Below are 19834 nucleotides of genomic sequence, written 5' to 3'. Positions count from 1 at the left end.
GAGAATCCAAATGCGGAGCTATATGGGAAGGATGCAACACCACGACCTCCCGGAAAATCAAGAAAATCAAAATCACAAAAGACGTCTTCGAGCTCCGCCGCTTTCGCAAGATCCTCGTTTGATGAAAGTGCAAGCGGCACTTTTGCATCAATGACTAGTTACTTTGATTTGAAAATACTACAAATGTCAACCGCGGGAATGGATGAAGAAGATGCACAGGTTCTTCAAGCGAAGAAAGCGGCGATTCGGGCCAAGCTTCGAAGTGGAAATTGAATCGTTTCGTATTTGTTCTTAACAAATAGGAATTGTAATGTTTTTTTTTTATTTAGGAATTGTAATGTTTTTTTTTATTTTAATGGAAGTTATTTCTATTTATGTTAATTTTTATAATTATATTAATTTATGTTATATTTAAAATCATAAAAAAATAATAAAAATATAAACTGACATGCCTAACTGACAGAGGTCACCACTCTCCACTCTTTCTGACTCAGCAAGTCAGGCCTGACATGCCAAGTGACCTCAGTCACCACTCCCAGTGCTCTTAAGATGCATGAACTTTATTAAGTTTTCAAATTTATGAACCAATTGCCTGTTAAAGAATTCGATTTAAGAAGCCTTAATTTTTTCAGTCTACTTTATATGGAAAAACCGTAACCGGAAAGTATTTACAAATTCGTGTTGGTCCGGTCCGGGTGGCTTAATGGAAATTCAACTTCTTTCGTTTGATTGGATATCTTCACGCCTTAAAGACAAAAAGATTGAATGGCTTCAATGGCTATCCATTCCTATTGATTATTGTATAGATTAGTTGTTTGATTGTATTCGTAATGTTATGTCTTTCCGTTTTTTGTTTCTTAAGTTGCTTCAGTTGCAACTATAGGTCGAGTTCGTCTAAAGTGCCCAAATCGTTGTAATGGGTGCTTTCGTATTGTAGCTTAATTTCTGGTGTTAATAATATGTTGCCTTTCGAAAAACAAAAAAATTTCTCAGTTGTTTATAGTATTAGTTACAGTAGTATTTCAACATACAAAGACGGTTAACTAAATTTAGTAAGGTAAAGTTATAAGGTTTTTTTCCAGTTAGGGTTACCCGAGAGAGCGAGGAATCCAACACATACTCTACTGTACACGCAGCCCAGTAGGATTATTCCGTTGATATTTCCTACGCTTCACCACAAGGGGCGGAAGATTGTGGGAGCAGGGCGGGGCACCTGCGCCAGCTGGATTTAAGAAAAAAAATATACATTAAAAAAATATACTATAAATTATTAGTGTTTGACCCAGCTGTCAATGATTCGAACTTGAGACGTCTTTCAATGATAGTTGGGCTCAACCAGTGCTGCTTTGTGATGGTTAAGATTGATAATGAACAACCTCACAATTGGTGATGAAATTGATGGAAGGTTAATCATAAATCCCAAATCTTAAATAGTATGTTGATTGTATACCTATTTGGGTTAAAGTTACAAATCGATCATATACTTTTAACTTTGTTTCGATGTAGGCTATACACCTCAAAAATAACATTGTAGGTCATAAACTTTCAAAATGTGTTTTAATGTAATAAATTCTGGCTGGTTACCTGTTGAACTGGTAAAACTAATTATTTGGCATTTTTTGAATTTTATGTGGTATTTTTTGGATAAACACGAAGAAGAGAAATAAAGAAAAAGAAAAAAAAATGTTTTGTTAAAAAAATGTAGCTATTAAATGTTGAAAACTAATATAATTTATGAAATTTAAGTGTTAATATTTTTCTTCTTTTACTTAATACTCCCCCCGTCCCAGATTAAGTGTCCACATTTGACTTTCAAAGTCAATCTTTGTCAACTTTGACCGTAAATATATCTATTTTTGTTATATATTATTTAATGATAGTTATATAAATAAAACCGCGTTTGAAAACCCAATCCATTCATATAAATTTTATCAAATATTACATAACACAACTAAATATATTTACGGTCAAAGTTAACAAAGAAAGACTCTGAAGGTCAAATGTGGGACACTTAATCTGGGACGGAGAGAGTAGAAAAATTACTCTCTTGGTCCATTAAAAATGTCCACAATTAAATTACACTGACTTTTAGAAAGTGTTGTTGGGAAATTACGGTCTCACTAATTCCCACCACCCAGCCCAAAAATAATAGTAAAGAAATAAGAACAATACACAACACAAGATTTAACGTGGAAACTCCAAAACAGGAGAAAAACCACCGGCCCCCAAAGAGAGAAATACACTATATCACAAATTGTTACAATGATATAGACGACTCTCTTAAGCCAACTACACTCTCCAAAATATTTAACTAATACAACTCTCAAACAAGGGTAAGAAAGAAAGAAATAATCAAATACTTAAAGTGTATTGATTGGTGCAATTTGGAATGAAGACTTAGCCCCTCTTATATAACCAAGTCACTCACCCCTCACATCTTCCTCCCACCAATGTGGGATAAACATATCTTCTACTAGCCAAAATAAACCAACAAATCTCCACCTTTTGGATAGAAGAAGATAACCATGCTTCCACATTGCAAGGATAATCGATGTAGACGCTTCCTCGACGACAACTTCAAGATCCTCATCTTTATGCCGTTGACATTATCTCCCAAGAGACAAAACTTGCATCTTCATCGAACATTGTCTAAACCGACAATCATTGTCATCACAGACAATCATAACTCTTAACAAGAATTATCATACTCCACCATTAAGAGTATAGCACTTAAAATATCACATTCCAAGCATTTCACCTTGGCACATGTTGTTGAACAACCAGCTGAAACTTTATGGTGCAACTTCCCTGTTTGGCTTTCCCGAAAGTCCCATCAGCTACAACATCAGTTTCCACCACACAACCTGCATCAACGCCAAACCAATGCCCATGTGTAATTGTGGAACCGCTAACGAACATCCCTTTCCACGGTGGCGCGGACACACCATGAGGATGGTATGACTTCAGAGGAATTCGTCACTCTCCGTAACAATGGAGACAATGTTAGCGTCTTTGGAGCCATTTGCCGGATTAGCTCCACCTGGACAATTAACCCTTACATGCCCAGTTGTGACGATCGCTCCAAATCCATATGGACGAACACGTCATTCATTGATTTCATTACGAGGTATTTGACCTCTATGTGATACATTTTGTAACATTGTATTCGTTTGAAAAGGTATTTCATAAATGAATATATAAATTCCAGGTTTTTAACATCTGATGATTCCTACGTATAGACAATCACCATTTAAATGGTTTACAATAATACATCTGTTGACAATACAGTCAAAATAAGATACATGGTAATGGTTTGGTGAATGCAAGTTTCTTGTATATAGCATGTATGACTCCAAGCACATATCTTGTATCACGTATAAGCAAACAGCGGAAGACTTCTAGAATCCTGAGAATAAACATGCTTCAAGTGTCAACACAAAGGTTGGTGAGTTCATAGTTTTAATATTACACATAATCCGTATATCAATGTGGATTACAAAAGTTCAGTTGTTTTATTCAAAACGTTTATCAATAGGTTTTACATAAAAGGTGGATCACAAGATTTCAGTTGTTTCATCCGAAACGTTTATCAATCGGTTCTACAAAATTGAGCACCCTGGTAACTAAACTTTAACGTTTATATAATTTGTACCCTTTGTATAATCATCTTAATAATACACGAAAACCAACGTGTACGCTTCTCAAATAGCATACGTCCGTTAAAAGGCTAGTGCTCTAGCTCGGACGGGGATATCAAGCCCTATGGATCCATATACTACTACTCGCGCCCACCAGTTCTTATAACCGGCAGTTACTAATTACCAAAGCTAAGGGATTTTCGGTTCAAACTCGGTGTAGAATTTAGTATGTACTTGTATCCATTGCGTTTAAAATAAAGTGCATGTATTCTCAGCCCAAAAATATAGATTGCAAAAGCAATTAAAAAGGGAGCAAATGAAACTCACGCATATAAATATTGTATATCGGTTAATAAAGCATTTGCATGTATTCTCAGCCCAAAAATGTAGAGAGTAAAAGGGATCATATGAAACTCACCTTAGCAGCATATAAAGTCGTAACGGGGATAATAAACACTAGATTTGATTCATAAATATACCCCCGAACATTATCCATAACCTCCATGGCCATAACCCATAATTTCCTTAACTCTATCCCGCTTGAAAACATATTTTGAAAGTGACACGCTCATGACCTCGTCGTAGTATTTTATGTATAATACTAATAATAATACAAATACTACTAATAATAATAAGATTAATAATAATATTAATCTTAATAATAATAATAATAATAATAATAATAATAATAATAATAATAATAATATAATTAATAAATATAATACGGAGTAGGGATGAAATCATAAGCACAAAACATCGGCTTTTATAGATGTGGCCTGTCCAGGGTTGCCATGCGATCGCATGGCTGGACAGTGTAATTCCCATGCGATCGCATGGGAAGCTTTTCCAGCTCACATATGATTTTGTCATGACTCTTGTCGACATATTTATTTATATTATATTTATAATATATAATTTATATAATTAATTATATATTATATTAAATTCACGTGCATAGTTGACTTGTAATTTTTGTTCCGATAAGTCGTACGTCATCACTCGACTTATGTCCCGGTTCCGGTTTTTCGAATGTCCTTTCGTACCTTTAGAACACTTGCATTTTACGTTTCGTGTCACGTACCTTTGTCAAAATATAGCCTTAAATTATTCATAAACTATACCACTCATAGTATAACTTAAACTTTCAAATGTTTTGGTCATTTACTTCTATAAATCATCGTCTCGCTATTTGGTAAAATACATTTTAAAATAGTGTTTACTGTAGCAATTCACTGTAGCAAATTCACTGTAGCAAATTCAATTTCACTGTAGCAAGTAGTGATTTTCGAAAACACTGTAGCATTTTGGGTACTGTAGCAATTTGAAAATACTGTAGCATACTGGTTCATCTTAAACGCTTTAGTTAACTTATCTGAATATCAATCGAATCAATAAACGAATGTTACTATCGTTTACTAAATAACTTTAAATCATATATATTCAATTAGATATATAAACCAATAAGTTTAATGTACGGTATCATGCAATTAAAACATTGTTACCTTTTCAAGTTATAGTATATATGTATCTATTTACATATAATTGTTCGCGAATCGTCGAAAACAATCGAAGGGTTTTTGAATATATAAAAGTAGTTCAAAAATTTTGAGATTCAGTTTTACAGACTTTGCTTATCGTGTCGGAAATGTTAATCATACAAAGATTAAGTTTAAATTTGGTCAGAAATTTCCGGGTCATCACACCAGTCTTCCCGCACCTCCAGCATACCAGATTCTTCCCAGAGTTTCTCTTTCGCCTATCCGAACACAACACTATCGTATCTCCTGATGACGAGACCCCGTTACCTTCCAGTCTTTTCTCCTCGGATAGGAGCTTGCTAGTAACGTCTTCAAACTTCAGAGTTTTCTTCTCATACATCAAAATAGGTTTCATGTGTTCATAAGACGATGATAAAGATAATATCAACCTCAAAGCTTTATCTTCATCATCCGTTTTAACTCCAATAGCCTCCAGTTCTGAAACAATACCGTTAAGAATACTTAGACGATCTGAAATCTTTGAACCCCCATCCATACGCAGAGTATGAAATTGTTCTTTAAGACACAACCGATTTGAGATGCCCTTGCCCTGGTACAACTGCTCTAGTTTAACCCAAAGCTCCTTTGCCGTTGATAACCCGTGCACATTTGCAAGCACGTTCTTTGCAAGACACAAACGAATCGCACTTGCTGCCCTCAAATCCATATCATCCCATTCTTCTTCATCGAACTTACTGCTAGAATCACTGCCGGGAATAAAGGTGGGTTTACCTTTCAATGCCTTGTGTAACCCGGACTGAATCAACACATCCTTGACTTGAACCTGCCATAAGCCAAAATTGATCCTCCCATCAAATTTCTCTACATCAAACCTCATTGGACTGAACTTCGACATCGTATACGTATCCTATAAACAACACTTTCTCTGATTTTGCTCACGTTTCGAATAGCCAAAAGATGTAGCAGGTAGCCAGGACCCTTTAAATCGGAAATCCACAACTCGCCACTAAAAAATCCAACTATTACTACGAATCAGAAAAAATATTGTCTAACCAGATACCCTATACGATCAATAGAACTCGTTTCTGATGTGGACGATCCACTCCCGTGGCAACCACAGAGCATACTCCGACTCCTATAACCGAGACCCCCGTCAAACCTGACGCTCTGATACCAGTTGTTGGGAAATTACGGTCTCACTAATTCCCACCACCCAGCCCAAAAATAGTAGTAAAGAAATAAGAACAATACACAACACAAGATTTAACGTGGAAACTCCAAAACAGGAGAAAAACCACCAGCCCCCAAAGAGAGAAATACACTATATCACAAATTGTTACAATGATATAGACGACTCTCTTAAGCCAACTACACTCTCCAAAATATTTAACTAATACCACTCTCAAACAAGGGTAAGAAAGAAAGAAATAATCAAATACTTAAAGTGTATTGATTGGTGCAATTTGGAATGAAGACTTAGCCCCTCTTATATAACCAAGTCACTCACCCCTCACATCTTCCTCCCACCAATGTGGGATAAACATATCTTCTACTAGCCAAAATAAACCAACAGAAAGTTCTATTAACTTTATTCTCCACCAATAAAATTCTACCAAAATGCTATGTATGCGCCAAATCATCGCTACATAAGCTTTCTAAAATCATGTCAAAACTTTAAATATGTTAATAATGACATATGAATAATATGTTTATAGCCTACACTATACTTTTTTAGGTATATAGCCTCTATCGGAACAAAAATAAAAGTATAGGATCGATTTGTAGCTTTAACCCTACATATTTGTTGGCGTTTGCTTGCAGTAATCCGATTTATATGTCTTGGCACACATATTGGATTTATCACAAGCTGTGATTTTCGCCTCGAGTTTTTATGCATAAATTCGGTTCTAATATGCGGTGGTTTCTTATTTGGAAAAGTAATGGCCGGTGAGGAAGATAACTTGAACTCTCAACTAGACCAAGCACAAACGGTTTAGAGCCTGGAATTGGAGCGAGAAAAGTCTAAAGTGGATCTGTTGCAAACAAAAGTTGGTGAAATCACTTCATGTATACAGGAATTAAGCGGAGCTTCTTTGGCGAAGAGTAAAAACAACCACGACGTTGTTGACGTATTTGGAATCAAAATCAAGGATAATGACGATTCCTCAGTTGGCCGTCAAGTCGTGTGGCATCAAACAATTAGATGTTGAAGGATTCATTGATAGAACTGGCACACCTGTGTCTACTTGGTCTGGAGATGTCAGAATTTCTAACTTTGACTCTCGGGAATTTGAAACGTTGATTTCTGTTAATTGTCAAAATGGCGTGCTTGATGAACAAGCCGGGTCGCATATGGGTAAAAACTAAATAGTGTAAAAACAGTTTACTTAGTGATGTAATGGTTTTGTTAGTAAAGAGGGTACTAGTGGCTGAATCTGAAAGTAGGTATGCAAAACAGAAAGTAAGTTTAGGTCAAGAAGAGATTAAAAAAGGCGATTCAGATTGAATACCATGTCTGAAAAGTTAGATTAAATGGATCGCTTTGCAATGGGTACAAATTGTATTTTGAATGAAATGAGACAAAGGGTTGAGGATTTAGTTGAAGAAACTTCTAGACAGAGGCAACGAGCACCTGAAAACAAACAAGAGCTTACTCGTGTCAAACAGGATTCTGAATCATTAAAATCTTGTGTTAGGAGTCTCGTTAACGTCAGAGAAACACTCCTTTCTTCGGAGAAACAATTTCAGAGCATTGAGAGGCTTTTTGAACGGTCAGTGTGAATATAATCATATTTTGTTGATTGAAAATTGTTGTTTATGAGTTTGGACAGTGTTGCACAGCTCGGACTTACTTGGCGAGTACTCGGTTTTTGCAACCCGGTGAGTACTCAGCCAACACTGGGTCCCCATATTCATTAATTTTAATTTTTTTATTATTAAAAATACTTGATGTTAAAAACAAAAAACTCACGCAAATCTTTTTATTCCAACATATAGCATAGAATATAACGAGCCCCTGAGTGACGAGACCCGTGACCGAGTGAGTCGCGCACATTGGCGCCTCGTTTAGTCAAGAGCCCAATTAATTTAATCTTGGCCGTTACCAAAATTTGAACTCAGGTTTCCTCCTTCATTGAAAACTTGGTAATCACTTGGGAATTCAATCACATTACTTAACTATTTCTTAAGAAGAAAAAAAGATTATTCAAAAGGCCATAGTGTTACGCCTCCAATGCAAAATGTCATTTGAGTATTTTATACGACAATTATCGGGGTTCTTTAATCACTTGGGAATTCAATCACATTACTTAACTATTTCTTAAGAAGAAAAAAAGATTATTCAAAAGGCCATAGTGTTACGCCTCCAATGCAAAATGTCATCTGAGTATTTTATACGACAATTATCGGGGTTCTTTATAGTATTACGAGTAATAATAATAATAATAATAATAATAATAATAATATGAGTAATTTTACAACTAACATTACAAAGTTTACGTACAAATATGATTTACAATCATCATATTAGTTTACATATACATATACTATCTTGGCCCAGAAAGGCTAAAATCACTGTTACCTGATGAAGCACCTTCTTCCCCAGTCGACCTAAACAAGCCAGAACTTGAACCCATTTGAGACGCCGCAGGCACTGGGCATAAGCCCTCTAGCATTTGAACCACTTTACTCATAGAAGGCCTCAAGTTCATGTCATCTTTTATGCACCACAAAGCCACTTGTATAACCACACTCATACGTTCATCTTTTTCGTCAATTTTCATTTCTTGATCGAAAATTTGTAGAATTTTTCCCTCTTCCATCATCTTGAGCGCGTAAGTTGGAAAATTAAATTCCTCGGAAATCATCGACATATCATAGTTTTTTCGTCCTCCAATGATTTCAAGAAGCACCATTCCAAAACTATAAACGTCACTCTTTTCAGATATCGCACGACGAGTGATCCATTCTGGTGCTAAATAACCTCTAGTACCTGTCAAAGAGCTCTTAAGTTAACACACAGTTGCGACGTAGTTGATCCTATATCTATAGTTCAGGGACCAAATGTGACAAAATACAAAAGTTGAAGGGTCCACGAGTTTTATTTATCATTTTTCAGTTTAAACATATATAGAGTTCTGTTTTCTGAATTATTCATTATTCGGATTCACAAATAGAAATTAGGTTGTGGTTCTACTTCATCTTGTGTGTGTTCATACAGTAGTAAGACATGTATTTTATACATATATTTTAAAGGCATTGATATTATCCACCATTATTTTTGATACATCCACCGTTACTATACATTAATAAGTTGTATCAATATGTTAATGCATATTTTATGGTGAATGTATCAAAAATGGTGGTGGATATATCATCACCAGTATTTAGCAGTACCTCTCATAGTTGTGAAGACATGGCTTTGTTCTCTTGTCATTAACTTAGCCAAACCAAAATCCGACACTTTGGCCCGAAAGTGTTCATCAAGTAGTACATTTTCCGGTTTTATATCACAATGCACAATTTTCACATCACATTCTTCGTGAAGGTACGCAAGTCCTTTCGCAGTACCAACCACAATTTTATAACGTGTGTCCCAATCTAACGACAACTCTGTTTTATCTTTCTTGAAAATCCACCGATCTAGTGAGCCGTTAGCCATGTACTCATAAACAAGAAGCCGATGTAGACCATCTACACAAAACCCTTTGAGCCTAACCAAATGGTGGTGATGAATTGACCCGATACTGCTCACTTCGGCCCGAAACTCTTTCTTGCCTTGACCTATTCCTTCTAATTGTTTAACCGCTATTTTCGACCCATCTTTTAACACCCCTTCATAAACTGACCCAAACCCACCTTGCCCAAGCTTTTTACTAAAGTTATTGGTTGCTTGTTGAAGATCTTTGAAACTAAATCGAACGGGCATCCCCGATATACTGTCCAAAAACTTATTTTCTTCAGATGTTTCATCCTCGATAAGTGCATTTTTCCTCTTCTTGTGCCAACGGACCCCGATACACATGAGGCTAATAATGACACACGACGTGGCTATAACTATAGCAACGGCGACCACAGTCAAATTTTTCTTTTTCATTGGTGAAGTTTTTGAAACCTTAACAAACGATTCTGTTGGGAAAGTTAATCTGATGAGTCAAAGTATTTTGCAGATTTTAGAGTCTGATGATGTTAGAGTCTGAGGAGCAGATGATGTTAGAGTCTGAAGTTTTCAAAAGTCAACTGCCGAATGATTTCTTGTTGATAAAGCCATTTGAAGATTCTGGAAGATCTCTTTTATATTTAGAAGATATATGATGATGCGTTTTTGTGTTTATCTTCCAGAATTAATCTCCTTAAGTTTAGCTTTGATCCTTGTATATCTTTTCCTATTTTGTAGAGTAGTTTGTTAAGAAACCAAATCTGGAAGATTTGGTTCTTCTAGTATAAATACACGTTTATGTTTGCAGTTTTCAGATAATATCAAAAACACGATTGTGCTTAATATATTATTGGTTTTCTTCTAATTCGTGTTCTCTTAATTTTCTGCACTTTAATTCCTATTGTTTGTGTGAAATTAAGAGTCTGGTGTTCATAGTTGAATTACTGTGAACTAATAACTGGTATCAGAGCGGGTAAGGTGTAAATCCGTCAAAGGTAATCTTTAAAACGATCTATTTTTCATCTTTGAAGAAATCAAGATGTCTACCAGTACAATTGTTACTCCAGTCATGGCTGGAAAAGGTGTGCCGATTTTTGATGGCACAGACTTTGCAACATGGAAGCTAAAAGTTCTATGGTTTCTTGGATCTGTTCATGAAGATGCAGAAACTGTCCTTACCACAGGACCCATTACACCAGGTCAAATGGTCGATGCTGTTCCTGGATCAGATACTGTTGCTGCACAACCTGCTTATTTTCGTTCAACTCCAAGAGAAAGATGGACAGAAGCAGAAGCTATAAAGTTTAAGCTTGACAGCAAAATAAGAAGTATTATTGGTAATGCTGTCACTGTTCCTATTCTCAGGAAAATTAGTCATGCCAAGACTGCTAAAGCTATGTGGGATCTTTTACTTAATGATTATGAAGGAGTCACAGTTGTTAAGACTCAAAAGAGAAAGAATCTGATCAGATGCTATGAAAACTTTGCTGCTGAGCCTAAAGAATCCTTAAGTGATCTCCACTCAAGGTTTCAGGTTTTGATAAATGATCTTGAAAGTGTTGGTATAGAAAAGACACAACAAGTTTTGTGTCAAAAGTTCATTGAATTACTACCTTCAAACTTTGAATCGGTTATTACTTCTATGGTAATAAGTGAGAAGATTGAAGGGTATGAGCTAAGTGAGTTGTTTGGTATTCTATCAAATTTTGAAGAAACACAGTTGAAGAACAAGATCAATGTTAAGAAGGTTGCTAAAGATCCAGAGGCAGCTTTGGTGGCTACTACAAAGAAGAACAAACAGTTGTTCTCCAGTTACTCTAGTAAGGTTGAATCTGAGGATGATGAAACTTCTGATGATAGTGAATCTGAAGAAGATGAGGAAGATGATGATCTGGAGGCCCAGATAGCTCTTTTGGCTCAGAGAGTTGAGCAAAGAAAGTTTGGTTTTAAGAAGGGTAAAGGTAAGAGTTCATTTGATCCAAAGAAAGCTAAGTGTTTCAAGTGTGGTAAGATAGGGCATATAGCTGCTGATTGCTGGTCTAAGGTTGAAGGAGGTTCAGATTCCTACAAGTCTGTTGACAAAGCAAGAAAGTACAAGTTGAAGTACAAGAAATTAAAGAATGAAGCTGAGAAGGCAAAGGGTAAAGAACAGGAGAAGGCTTTGTATACTGAAACATGGGAGGATGAAGATTCATCATCAGATGATGAGGAAGACAAGTGTTTTATGGCTTTAACTGAAATGGTTGGTGGATCCAGTAATTTTGAAGAGGATCTGAAGGCTATTGAGAAGATGGATATGGATAGTTCTTGTAATAAAATTTCTGCCTATAAGGTACAAAACTTTGTGAACTATTTTGATAATGAAAAAGTGAGAATGTTTCAGTACTTGTTGCTTGACTTTAAGTGGTGTTTAGAAGACATTGATAGGTTAAGAACACAAATCTTTGATCTTAAACAGTCAATTATGGAAAAAGATGCTGAAATTAAAGGATTAAAATCGTGTGAGGCTGAATTAGACACTTATAAAATGGCATATGCAGAAGAAACTAAAAGATTAAATACAGAATTAGGAAGATCAATTAAAAGGTCAAAACATTATGAGTCAATTTGTAGATCTTGGTGTGTATCTTCTAAAAAGAATTCTGATGCTATTGCCAAACAAATTCCAGATGATGTTAAGGCTATATTAGGTGAAAACTACATATTAGACAATAATGTGGAAGCTGATCCTAATAGATTTAAACCTGATATTTTACCAGATACTTTTGTAAAGTTTGATGGTGATAAAAAGATTTTGACAAATGCTTTTGTAAAATCATTAGATCCTGTTGAGCCTTTAGACATCATTGTACTTGAGAGCAGAGATCCTTTAGAGTCTGAAATTTTGTTACCATCAGACTCTAACTGGTCAGAAAGTAAAAGTCAATCAGAGTCTGAACTTGAGAAATCTTCAGACTCTAACAGTTTAGATTTGAAAATTAAAAGTGAATGTTCTGACCAGGAGTCTATCACCCATGAGTCAAGTTGCAAGGACATATCTGATTTATCTTCTGTTACTAGTACCAGTCCAGATTCTAAAAGGTCAAAAAGAAAGTCAAAGTCCAAACAGACTAAGACTATTCGAAAACTTAAAAAGGAAATTTCAAAACTTAATAATGTAATCAAAAGTAAAGAGAAATCTCCTGTTAAGAGTACATGTTGTCTTCCAAAGAGAATTGAAAAGTGTTGGAAACCCAAAGTCTGTGAAAGTGAAAGTGTTTTGAAATCTGTTAAAGACAAGTTGATCTGGATTGGTAACAAAGCTTTTGTATGGAGAGTAAAAGATTCTCCTATTGAACCCACTGAAAAGTGGGTTCCCTCCAAGAATTAATTGTGTAGTTGTTTGTGTCTTGTGTAGCAGGGTAGTAAGTGGTATCTGGATAGTGGCTGCTCAAGACATATGACTGGATGCAAAGAACATCTTGTAGAGTTTGTAGAAGAGAAGGGTCCTCCTGTGAGATATGGTGATAATTCTGTTGCAAAGACAGTTGGTTATGGTACTGTGAAAGCTGGTAGTGTTACTTTGATGAAAGCTCCTTAGAAATGGATCAATCATCCAATTCTGAGAATTCTGCACTTGAAGAAATGTCTAAGTTAATTTCAGAGAACATTGTTCAGACTCTGGATTCAGAGTCTGAGTCTGATGAACAGTGGTCAGACTCTAAAAATATTATTGCTGAAGGTGTTCATACAGAAGAATCTACACAAGAAGAAGAGATTGTTGTTAATCAAGAGAGTGGCCAATCATCAGATACCACCTCAGATCCCATTGTACCTATCAGAAGATCTTCAAGAAGCATAGTTCATCCAAAGCATCTTGATGATTATGTTGTGGATACTACAGGGTTACCCAAGACTAGTTCTTCTAATCAGGCTGCTGTGTCTGAATCTGCCATAGCTAATTTCTGTTTGTTTTCAAGTTTTCTTTCACTTATTGAGCCTAAGAAGATTGATGAGGCACTAGGTGATGATGACTGGAATGAGGCTATGACTGAAGAACTTACAGAGTTTGAAAGGAATGAAGTATGGGAATTGGTTCCAAAGCCTGATGATAAAACTATCATTGGCACAAAATGGGTATTCAGGAACAAGGTGGATAAAGATGGTATTGTTATCAGAAATAAGGCAAGGTTGGTTGCTCAAGGGTACAGGCAAGAAGAAGGGATAGATTATGATGAGACTTTTGCTCCTGTGGCTAGAATTGAAGCTATCAGATTGTTTTTGTCTCATGCTGCTCACAAAGGGTTTAAGGTATCTCAAATGGATGTGAAGAGTGCTTTCTTGAATGGAGTTTTGCAAGAAGAGGTGTATGTGAAACAACCTCCTGGTTATGTTGCAAGTTAGACAGGAAAAGCACTTCTGGTGGATGTCAATTGTTAGGTGGAAAACTGGTTAGCTGGTCTAGTAAGAAGCAAAACTCTGTTGCTACTTCTACAGCAGAAGCTGAATATGTTGCTGCAGGAAGCTGCTGTGCTCAATTACTTTGGATGCAACATCAACTTTTGGATTTTGGGTTGACATTGTCCAACACTCCAATCATGTGTGACAATGAGAGTGCAATTGCTATTACTGAGAATCCAGTGTTTCACTCAAGAACAAAGCACATTGAAATCAGACATCATTTTATAAGGGATTGTGTTGAAAAGGGCAAAGTGTATTTGAAGCATATTGGTACAAAGGATCAATTGGCAGATATTTTTACTAAGGCACTTAATGAAGAAAGGCATTTTTATCTTCTTGGACAACTTGGAATGTTAAATCCATCTAGTGAAATGTTGTCTAGTGATGACTCTTCCGGAGTCTGATGTTTTAATGAGTCTGGATGAGGTAATGCTATTTCAGAGTCTGAGATGGTGTGACTCTGGTGTATTTTTGATGTAATTTTGTGTAAATTATTTTCTATCTTGAGTCAAATAAAGTTTTTTTTTTTTCTTGTTCTGTTTTAGGTAAGTTTATTTTTCTTTATTCTATTTCTTATAATAAAAGGGTCAAAACTGTAACTTTTTGAGGAGGTAAATGGTAAAATTTTTTGGCGGTGTCAGAATTATTTAATAGGGTTTAAATTTTAAATTTTTTTGTCAAATCAGTCGATCATCTCAAAACCCTCATCTGTTTTTCGAAATTCTCTTGCGATTACAATGGCGAACATGAAATTCATCCCTTTTGTTCTGGAACCAACTGAAAGGATGCATCGAGCAAAGGATTTTAGAGGTAATAAGGAGGTACAGGTATCGGTGAACAATAGGGTAGCTTGTGGTAGAATTCCAGAAGGGTTTGCTAATGAGGGATATGAGGAATTGATGCTGTTTATGAGGAATCATCCTTTGAAGGATGCCTTCTTTAAGACAACGGTGATGTATCCTGAGATGCTGGCTGAGTTCTGGTACACTTGTAATGGGAACAGAGAAGCAAGGTCAATTACTGGTACTTACAGGAATGGTAACAACACCTTAACAATTACTGAAAATCATTTAAGGGCTGCTTTAAACCTTCCTTTTAATGAGAATTTTGTTCGAACAGCAGCAAAATCTGCTGTACGAAATTGTTTTAACCTAGTTGGTCAGCCCTTAACCAATTCTAGTGTCAAAATCAGTATGTTCAGTCCAAGGTGGATGTTTCTATTGTCAAATATAATCAGAAGTTTGAGTTTTAAATGTGGGAGTCTAACTGAAATAAATGATTTTGAGGCTCATATTTTTGATGCCATGGTAACAGGGAGAAATATAGACTTTGCACGTCTGTATTTTAATGAACTCTTAGTGCTTACTGAAAAACCTTTAAGAGATCACAATGTGCCATTCATAAGATTTATGAGTCTAATGTTTGAACAAGCAATGACACCAATTTTGTACAATGGTTTGCAAACTTTTAATGTCTATGAGTACAGGTATTTACCTGAATGCAGTGTCAAAATGTTTCATAGGCACATTGTTGATGGTCAAGAAGTCCCTCTTACAGCTGCTATGATGCATTGGGTCAATTTGGGCCGTGCAGACCAACCTGCAGATCCTGAGCAATCAGAATCTGAAGGGGCATCTTCTTCAGGATCTGAGCAATCAGAATCTGAAGAAGGTCACAACAATGGTCAACAACATTCAACAGAATCTGAACATTCAGTTTCTACCCCCCCAATTACTCCACCCCATATTGTCAATCAAACAGAGCAGGCTGAAGATATGGTTGAAGAAACACCACTTCAATCTAACCCATCTTCACCCACTGCTACTGAGCAAATATCTTCATCAAACAACCTTATGAACTCACCAGTTCATACAGAGAATACCACCATACTTGAACCCTTAGATGATTCAGCACCTGTGAATTCACCATTACAATTCACTAGGCAAGATGGTGCTAGTACTGTTTCTTCACCTCTGCTAGAGGTTGTTGCAAGCAGTGCTTTGACCTTAACCAAACCTGATAGGTTAGTTAACTTGGATACCCACATTACAGTTACTGATGCAACCCCCTCAGTTAACTTACAAACAGAGGTCCCAATCCTGGACTCATCAAACCAAATTCAACAACCTACTGAAATGGCCAAACCTATTTCTACCTCAGACTTAAGTCTGTCACTACCTTTCCAGAGCATGTCATCCTTACACACTCTTGCACAGGCTGCCAATGCCACACTCATGTCACAGGGTGTGGTACAGGCCTCAACACCTTCTTTATCCAAGGATTGCTTTTCTTCACAACAGGAAAGTCATGAGGATATACCAACCATACCCACATCTATTGACACTGCAGGTCAGACTGGGGCACCAGTTGAATTGGTTGGCTTGAATAAGGCTTTGACTAATTTGACTAAGAAGTTTGATGACAAACTATCTGTTGTGCAGTCTGATCTTTCTAAAAACTTTAATAATAATTTTGTTTCAAAATCAGAGTTGATGGAGGTGAGGAGGTTGGTTGGGGAGTTGCAGGGTGGTGCTGGTAATTCAAATTCTGTGGTGATGTTTAATGACAGGTTGGATGTATTGGAAAAGAAAGTTGATGGGGTAGAAAGTTGTTTTACAGGGTTTGCTTCTGATTTGGTTACTTTAAAAAATCAACAAGCTGAAATCTGGGAAATCATATCTTCTCTTCAGGTGGATGATGTCAAAAAGGGGGAGAAAAGAAAGAGAGTTGATGATGCAGAGGTTGCTGGTGATAAGAATAAGAGAGCTGCTGTTGAGGGGGAGAATCACATTGAGGGGGAGCACATTGTTGTTGATGAGGTTGTGGTTTCAGAAAATGTGGTTGAGAATGTTACTGTTGGTGATGAAATTGTTGCTGGTGGTGTTAAGGATAAGGGTAAAAATGTTGCAGCTGTTGGTGAGATGATTGCAGAATCTGCTGGTGATATTTCTGAAAATCCTGCGGTCTTGAATGATCTGAGAGCTAAGTTGAATAAAAGGTTTAGATTTAGAAGGTATGAAGGAGAAGTGTTGAAGGTTGAAATTGATAGGACTGAGTATGATGGAGTGTGTTTGTTTCTGACTTTATCTCATGCTTCTGATAAAAGATTAAGGGTGAAGTTGAATCAAATATTGAGGTTAGGATTTTGTGAATGGAGAGGAATTGCATTTGGTTTGAGAGGTTGTGAAGGTGACAGGGTGATTTTAAGTGAGGTGTTTAAGAGGATTTTTATGTTTGTGCATCTGGTGTTTGAAGAAGGGTTTATTAGTTTGAAGGATTATGAAGTTTTCTGTGAAGCCTTTAATTTGAGAAAGAAAGAAAGAAGGGTCAAGAGGATAGTTGATACATATGCTGTTCCTGAACATATGGAGTTTATAGATGATTTTTATGTTGAGTATTTGGATGCATTGCTGGTTAAAACTTCTAATGGAAGGAGAATGTTGATTAGAGTGGATCAGTTTGAGGATGCTAATATTGAGCTGCTATTAAGTTTGATGACAAGGTGTGAATCTCTGCAGACCTTACCTTTTCGAAGAAAGTTGTTGATGCACTTGTACAGCAAGATCAGTATGATGAAGAAGATCTCACACATGAAGCATAAGTGCAAGCTGATTGAAAGAGAGGTCAAGAAGTTGATGGGTTAGTAGCTTGAATTGTTTTGACATCATCAGATAGGGGGAGATTGTTGGGAAAGTTAATCTGATGAGTCAAAGTATTTTGCAGATTTTAGAGTCTGATGATGTTAGAGTCTGAGGAGCAGATGATGTTAGAGTCTGAAGTTTTCAAAAGTCAACTGCCGAATGATTTCTTGTTGATAAAGCCATTTGAAGATTCTGGAAGATCTCTTTTATATTTAGAAGATATATGATGATGCGTTTTTGTGTTTATCTTCCAGAATTAATCTCCTTAAGTTTAGCTTTGATCCTTGTATATCTTTTCCTATTTTGTAGAGTAGTTTGTTAAGAAACCAAATCTGGAAGATTTGGTTCTTCTAGTATAAATACACGTTTATGTTTGCAGTTTTCAGATAATATCAAAAACACGATTGTGCTTAATATATTATTGGTTTTCTTCTAATTCGTGTTCTCTTAATTTTCTGCACTTTAATTCCTATTGTTTGTGTGAAATTAAGAGTCTGGTGTTCATAGTTGAATTACTGTGAACTAATAGATTCATAACTTAAATTACTTTCAGCGTCCGAAAAGCTCCCAATTTGATCAAATATATAACAATTCCCAGACTTGTTATCAAAGAACATAACCAAACAAGAACAGTTACACAAACAAGTCTTTTTGCAGCCTTCTAAGCTCGTTCTTGAAACGGGTTGCACAAATCCAAGAGCTGAATAACTCAAACCCTCACCCGCATTAATAAGATCATATGAATTGTTCACATTACAAGAAACAACACTCAGTGTACAGTTAATTGCATTGAGAGCGTACGGGCATTGACACGTATTCCCATTACGACAAACGAGATAAGGCGAACAAGATGAAGGCGTACTACACGAATCACCGGGGATTTCAAGATTCCCAGTTATCTTCCCATCAAGATTATAAAATCTAACGAAACTATCATCATCTAAAACCGCAGCCCATGTAGCGTTACCATCAACCCCATCAGCAAACACAAATTGCCATAAAAACACTTTGCTTTGATTATCATAAAACCGCCACAAATTACCATCGATAACGGCGGAAACCAAACCTCCCCCATTTTTATTAATAATCTTCCTTTTATCCTTCCCCATAGCCCAATACGGTTGCGGGTTTCGAAACCCTGCTGATAGAATCGAGTCTCCAGATTTAATTTCAAGCGAAAACGACAAATTGTTTCTAAAATTGCTTACAAGCTTCATCGCTACACCTAATTCTTGATTTGGCATAAGTGTATTTGTAGGATAACTAAAACTTTGCCAAACAAAACTCCTATTACTCCCAACCAAAACCAAGTTCCCTGAATCAAGTAATTGCATAGAGGAAACATGGGTCCCACTTGTGTTTGTTGTCCAAACAACTTCACCATTTCTTTCTATATAAGCATTACCATCATTACCAAACACAAAGTTATCAGAATTGCTTACAGGAGACAATCTGTTTGCTGACCAAATGATTCTTCTACTTACAATGTGAAAGATAACAGCAATGAATGAATTGATACCAGTATCACTACTAGGAGTGAAACCAAACCCGAAAATCGAAGTATTTGATACAAGAAACGAACCACTATAGTCAATGTATTTCGTCTGAGACGCTTTGAAACCAGGGGTCAATATGCCAACTTTTCTATTAATTGATACACATTTGTCAGGAAAGAACAAACAAATCATAATGAGACAAAAGAATACTAAAGCTTTCATTTTTTTCTGGGTCAAATTCTTAAGGACTAAACAAAATTGAAACCTAGAGTGAAAGAAACATATTCATAAACATAAACAAGAACAGGTAGTCTAAATTTTTTTATATTTTGATTGAATTTGTTGCATGGTGGTGTTGGAAATATGTTCTCGGGTTGGCTATGGTTCGACCGTGGTTTGACCGTGGTACATATATTCCGAAGATATGCCTATGACATTAAATAATAAAAGTCCATTTATCCTA

The 19834-nt window shown here is 36.2% G+C and overlaps 1 protein-coding gene and 1 pseudogene across 1 annotated transcript; one reads left to right on the top strand and one right to left on the bottom strand.

Annotated features, from left to right (window-relative positions):
- The first annotated feature begins 703 nt into the window (after positions 1–703).
- On the top strand, positions 704–8056 carry LOC139859469 (uncharacterized; annotated as a pseudogene).
- A 626-nt stretch (positions 8057–8682) lies between these two features.
- On the bottom strand, positions 8683–19593 carry LOC139859468 (G-type lectin S-receptor-like serine/threonine-protein kinase SD2-5). The gene is made up of 4 exons (XM_071848254.1): positions 18414–19593; positions 16563–16568; positions 9533–10264; positions 8683–9128 (listed from the first exon to the last, which is right to left on the bottom strand). The coding sequence occupies exons 1-4, from the start codon at positions 19591–19593 to the stop codon at positions 8683–8685; spliced, it is 2364 nt and encodes a 787-aa protein (XP_071704355.1).
- Positions 19594–19834: the final 241 nt, after the last annotated feature.

This window comes from Rutidosis leptorrhynchoides, chromosome 7 (genome assembly GCF_046630445.1).
Source record: "Rutidosis leptorrhynchoides isolate AG116_Rl617_1_P2 chromosome 7, CSIRO_AGI_Rlap_v1, whole genome shotgun sequence".
Classification (NCBI taxonomy): domain Eukaryota; kingdom Viridiplantae; phylum Streptophyta; class Magnoliopsida; order Asterales; family Asteraceae; genus Rutidosis; species Rutidosis leptorrhynchoides.
The sequence above is the reverse complement of the archived record's forward strand: the minus strand, read 5'-3'. Positions and strand labels throughout refer to the sequence as shown.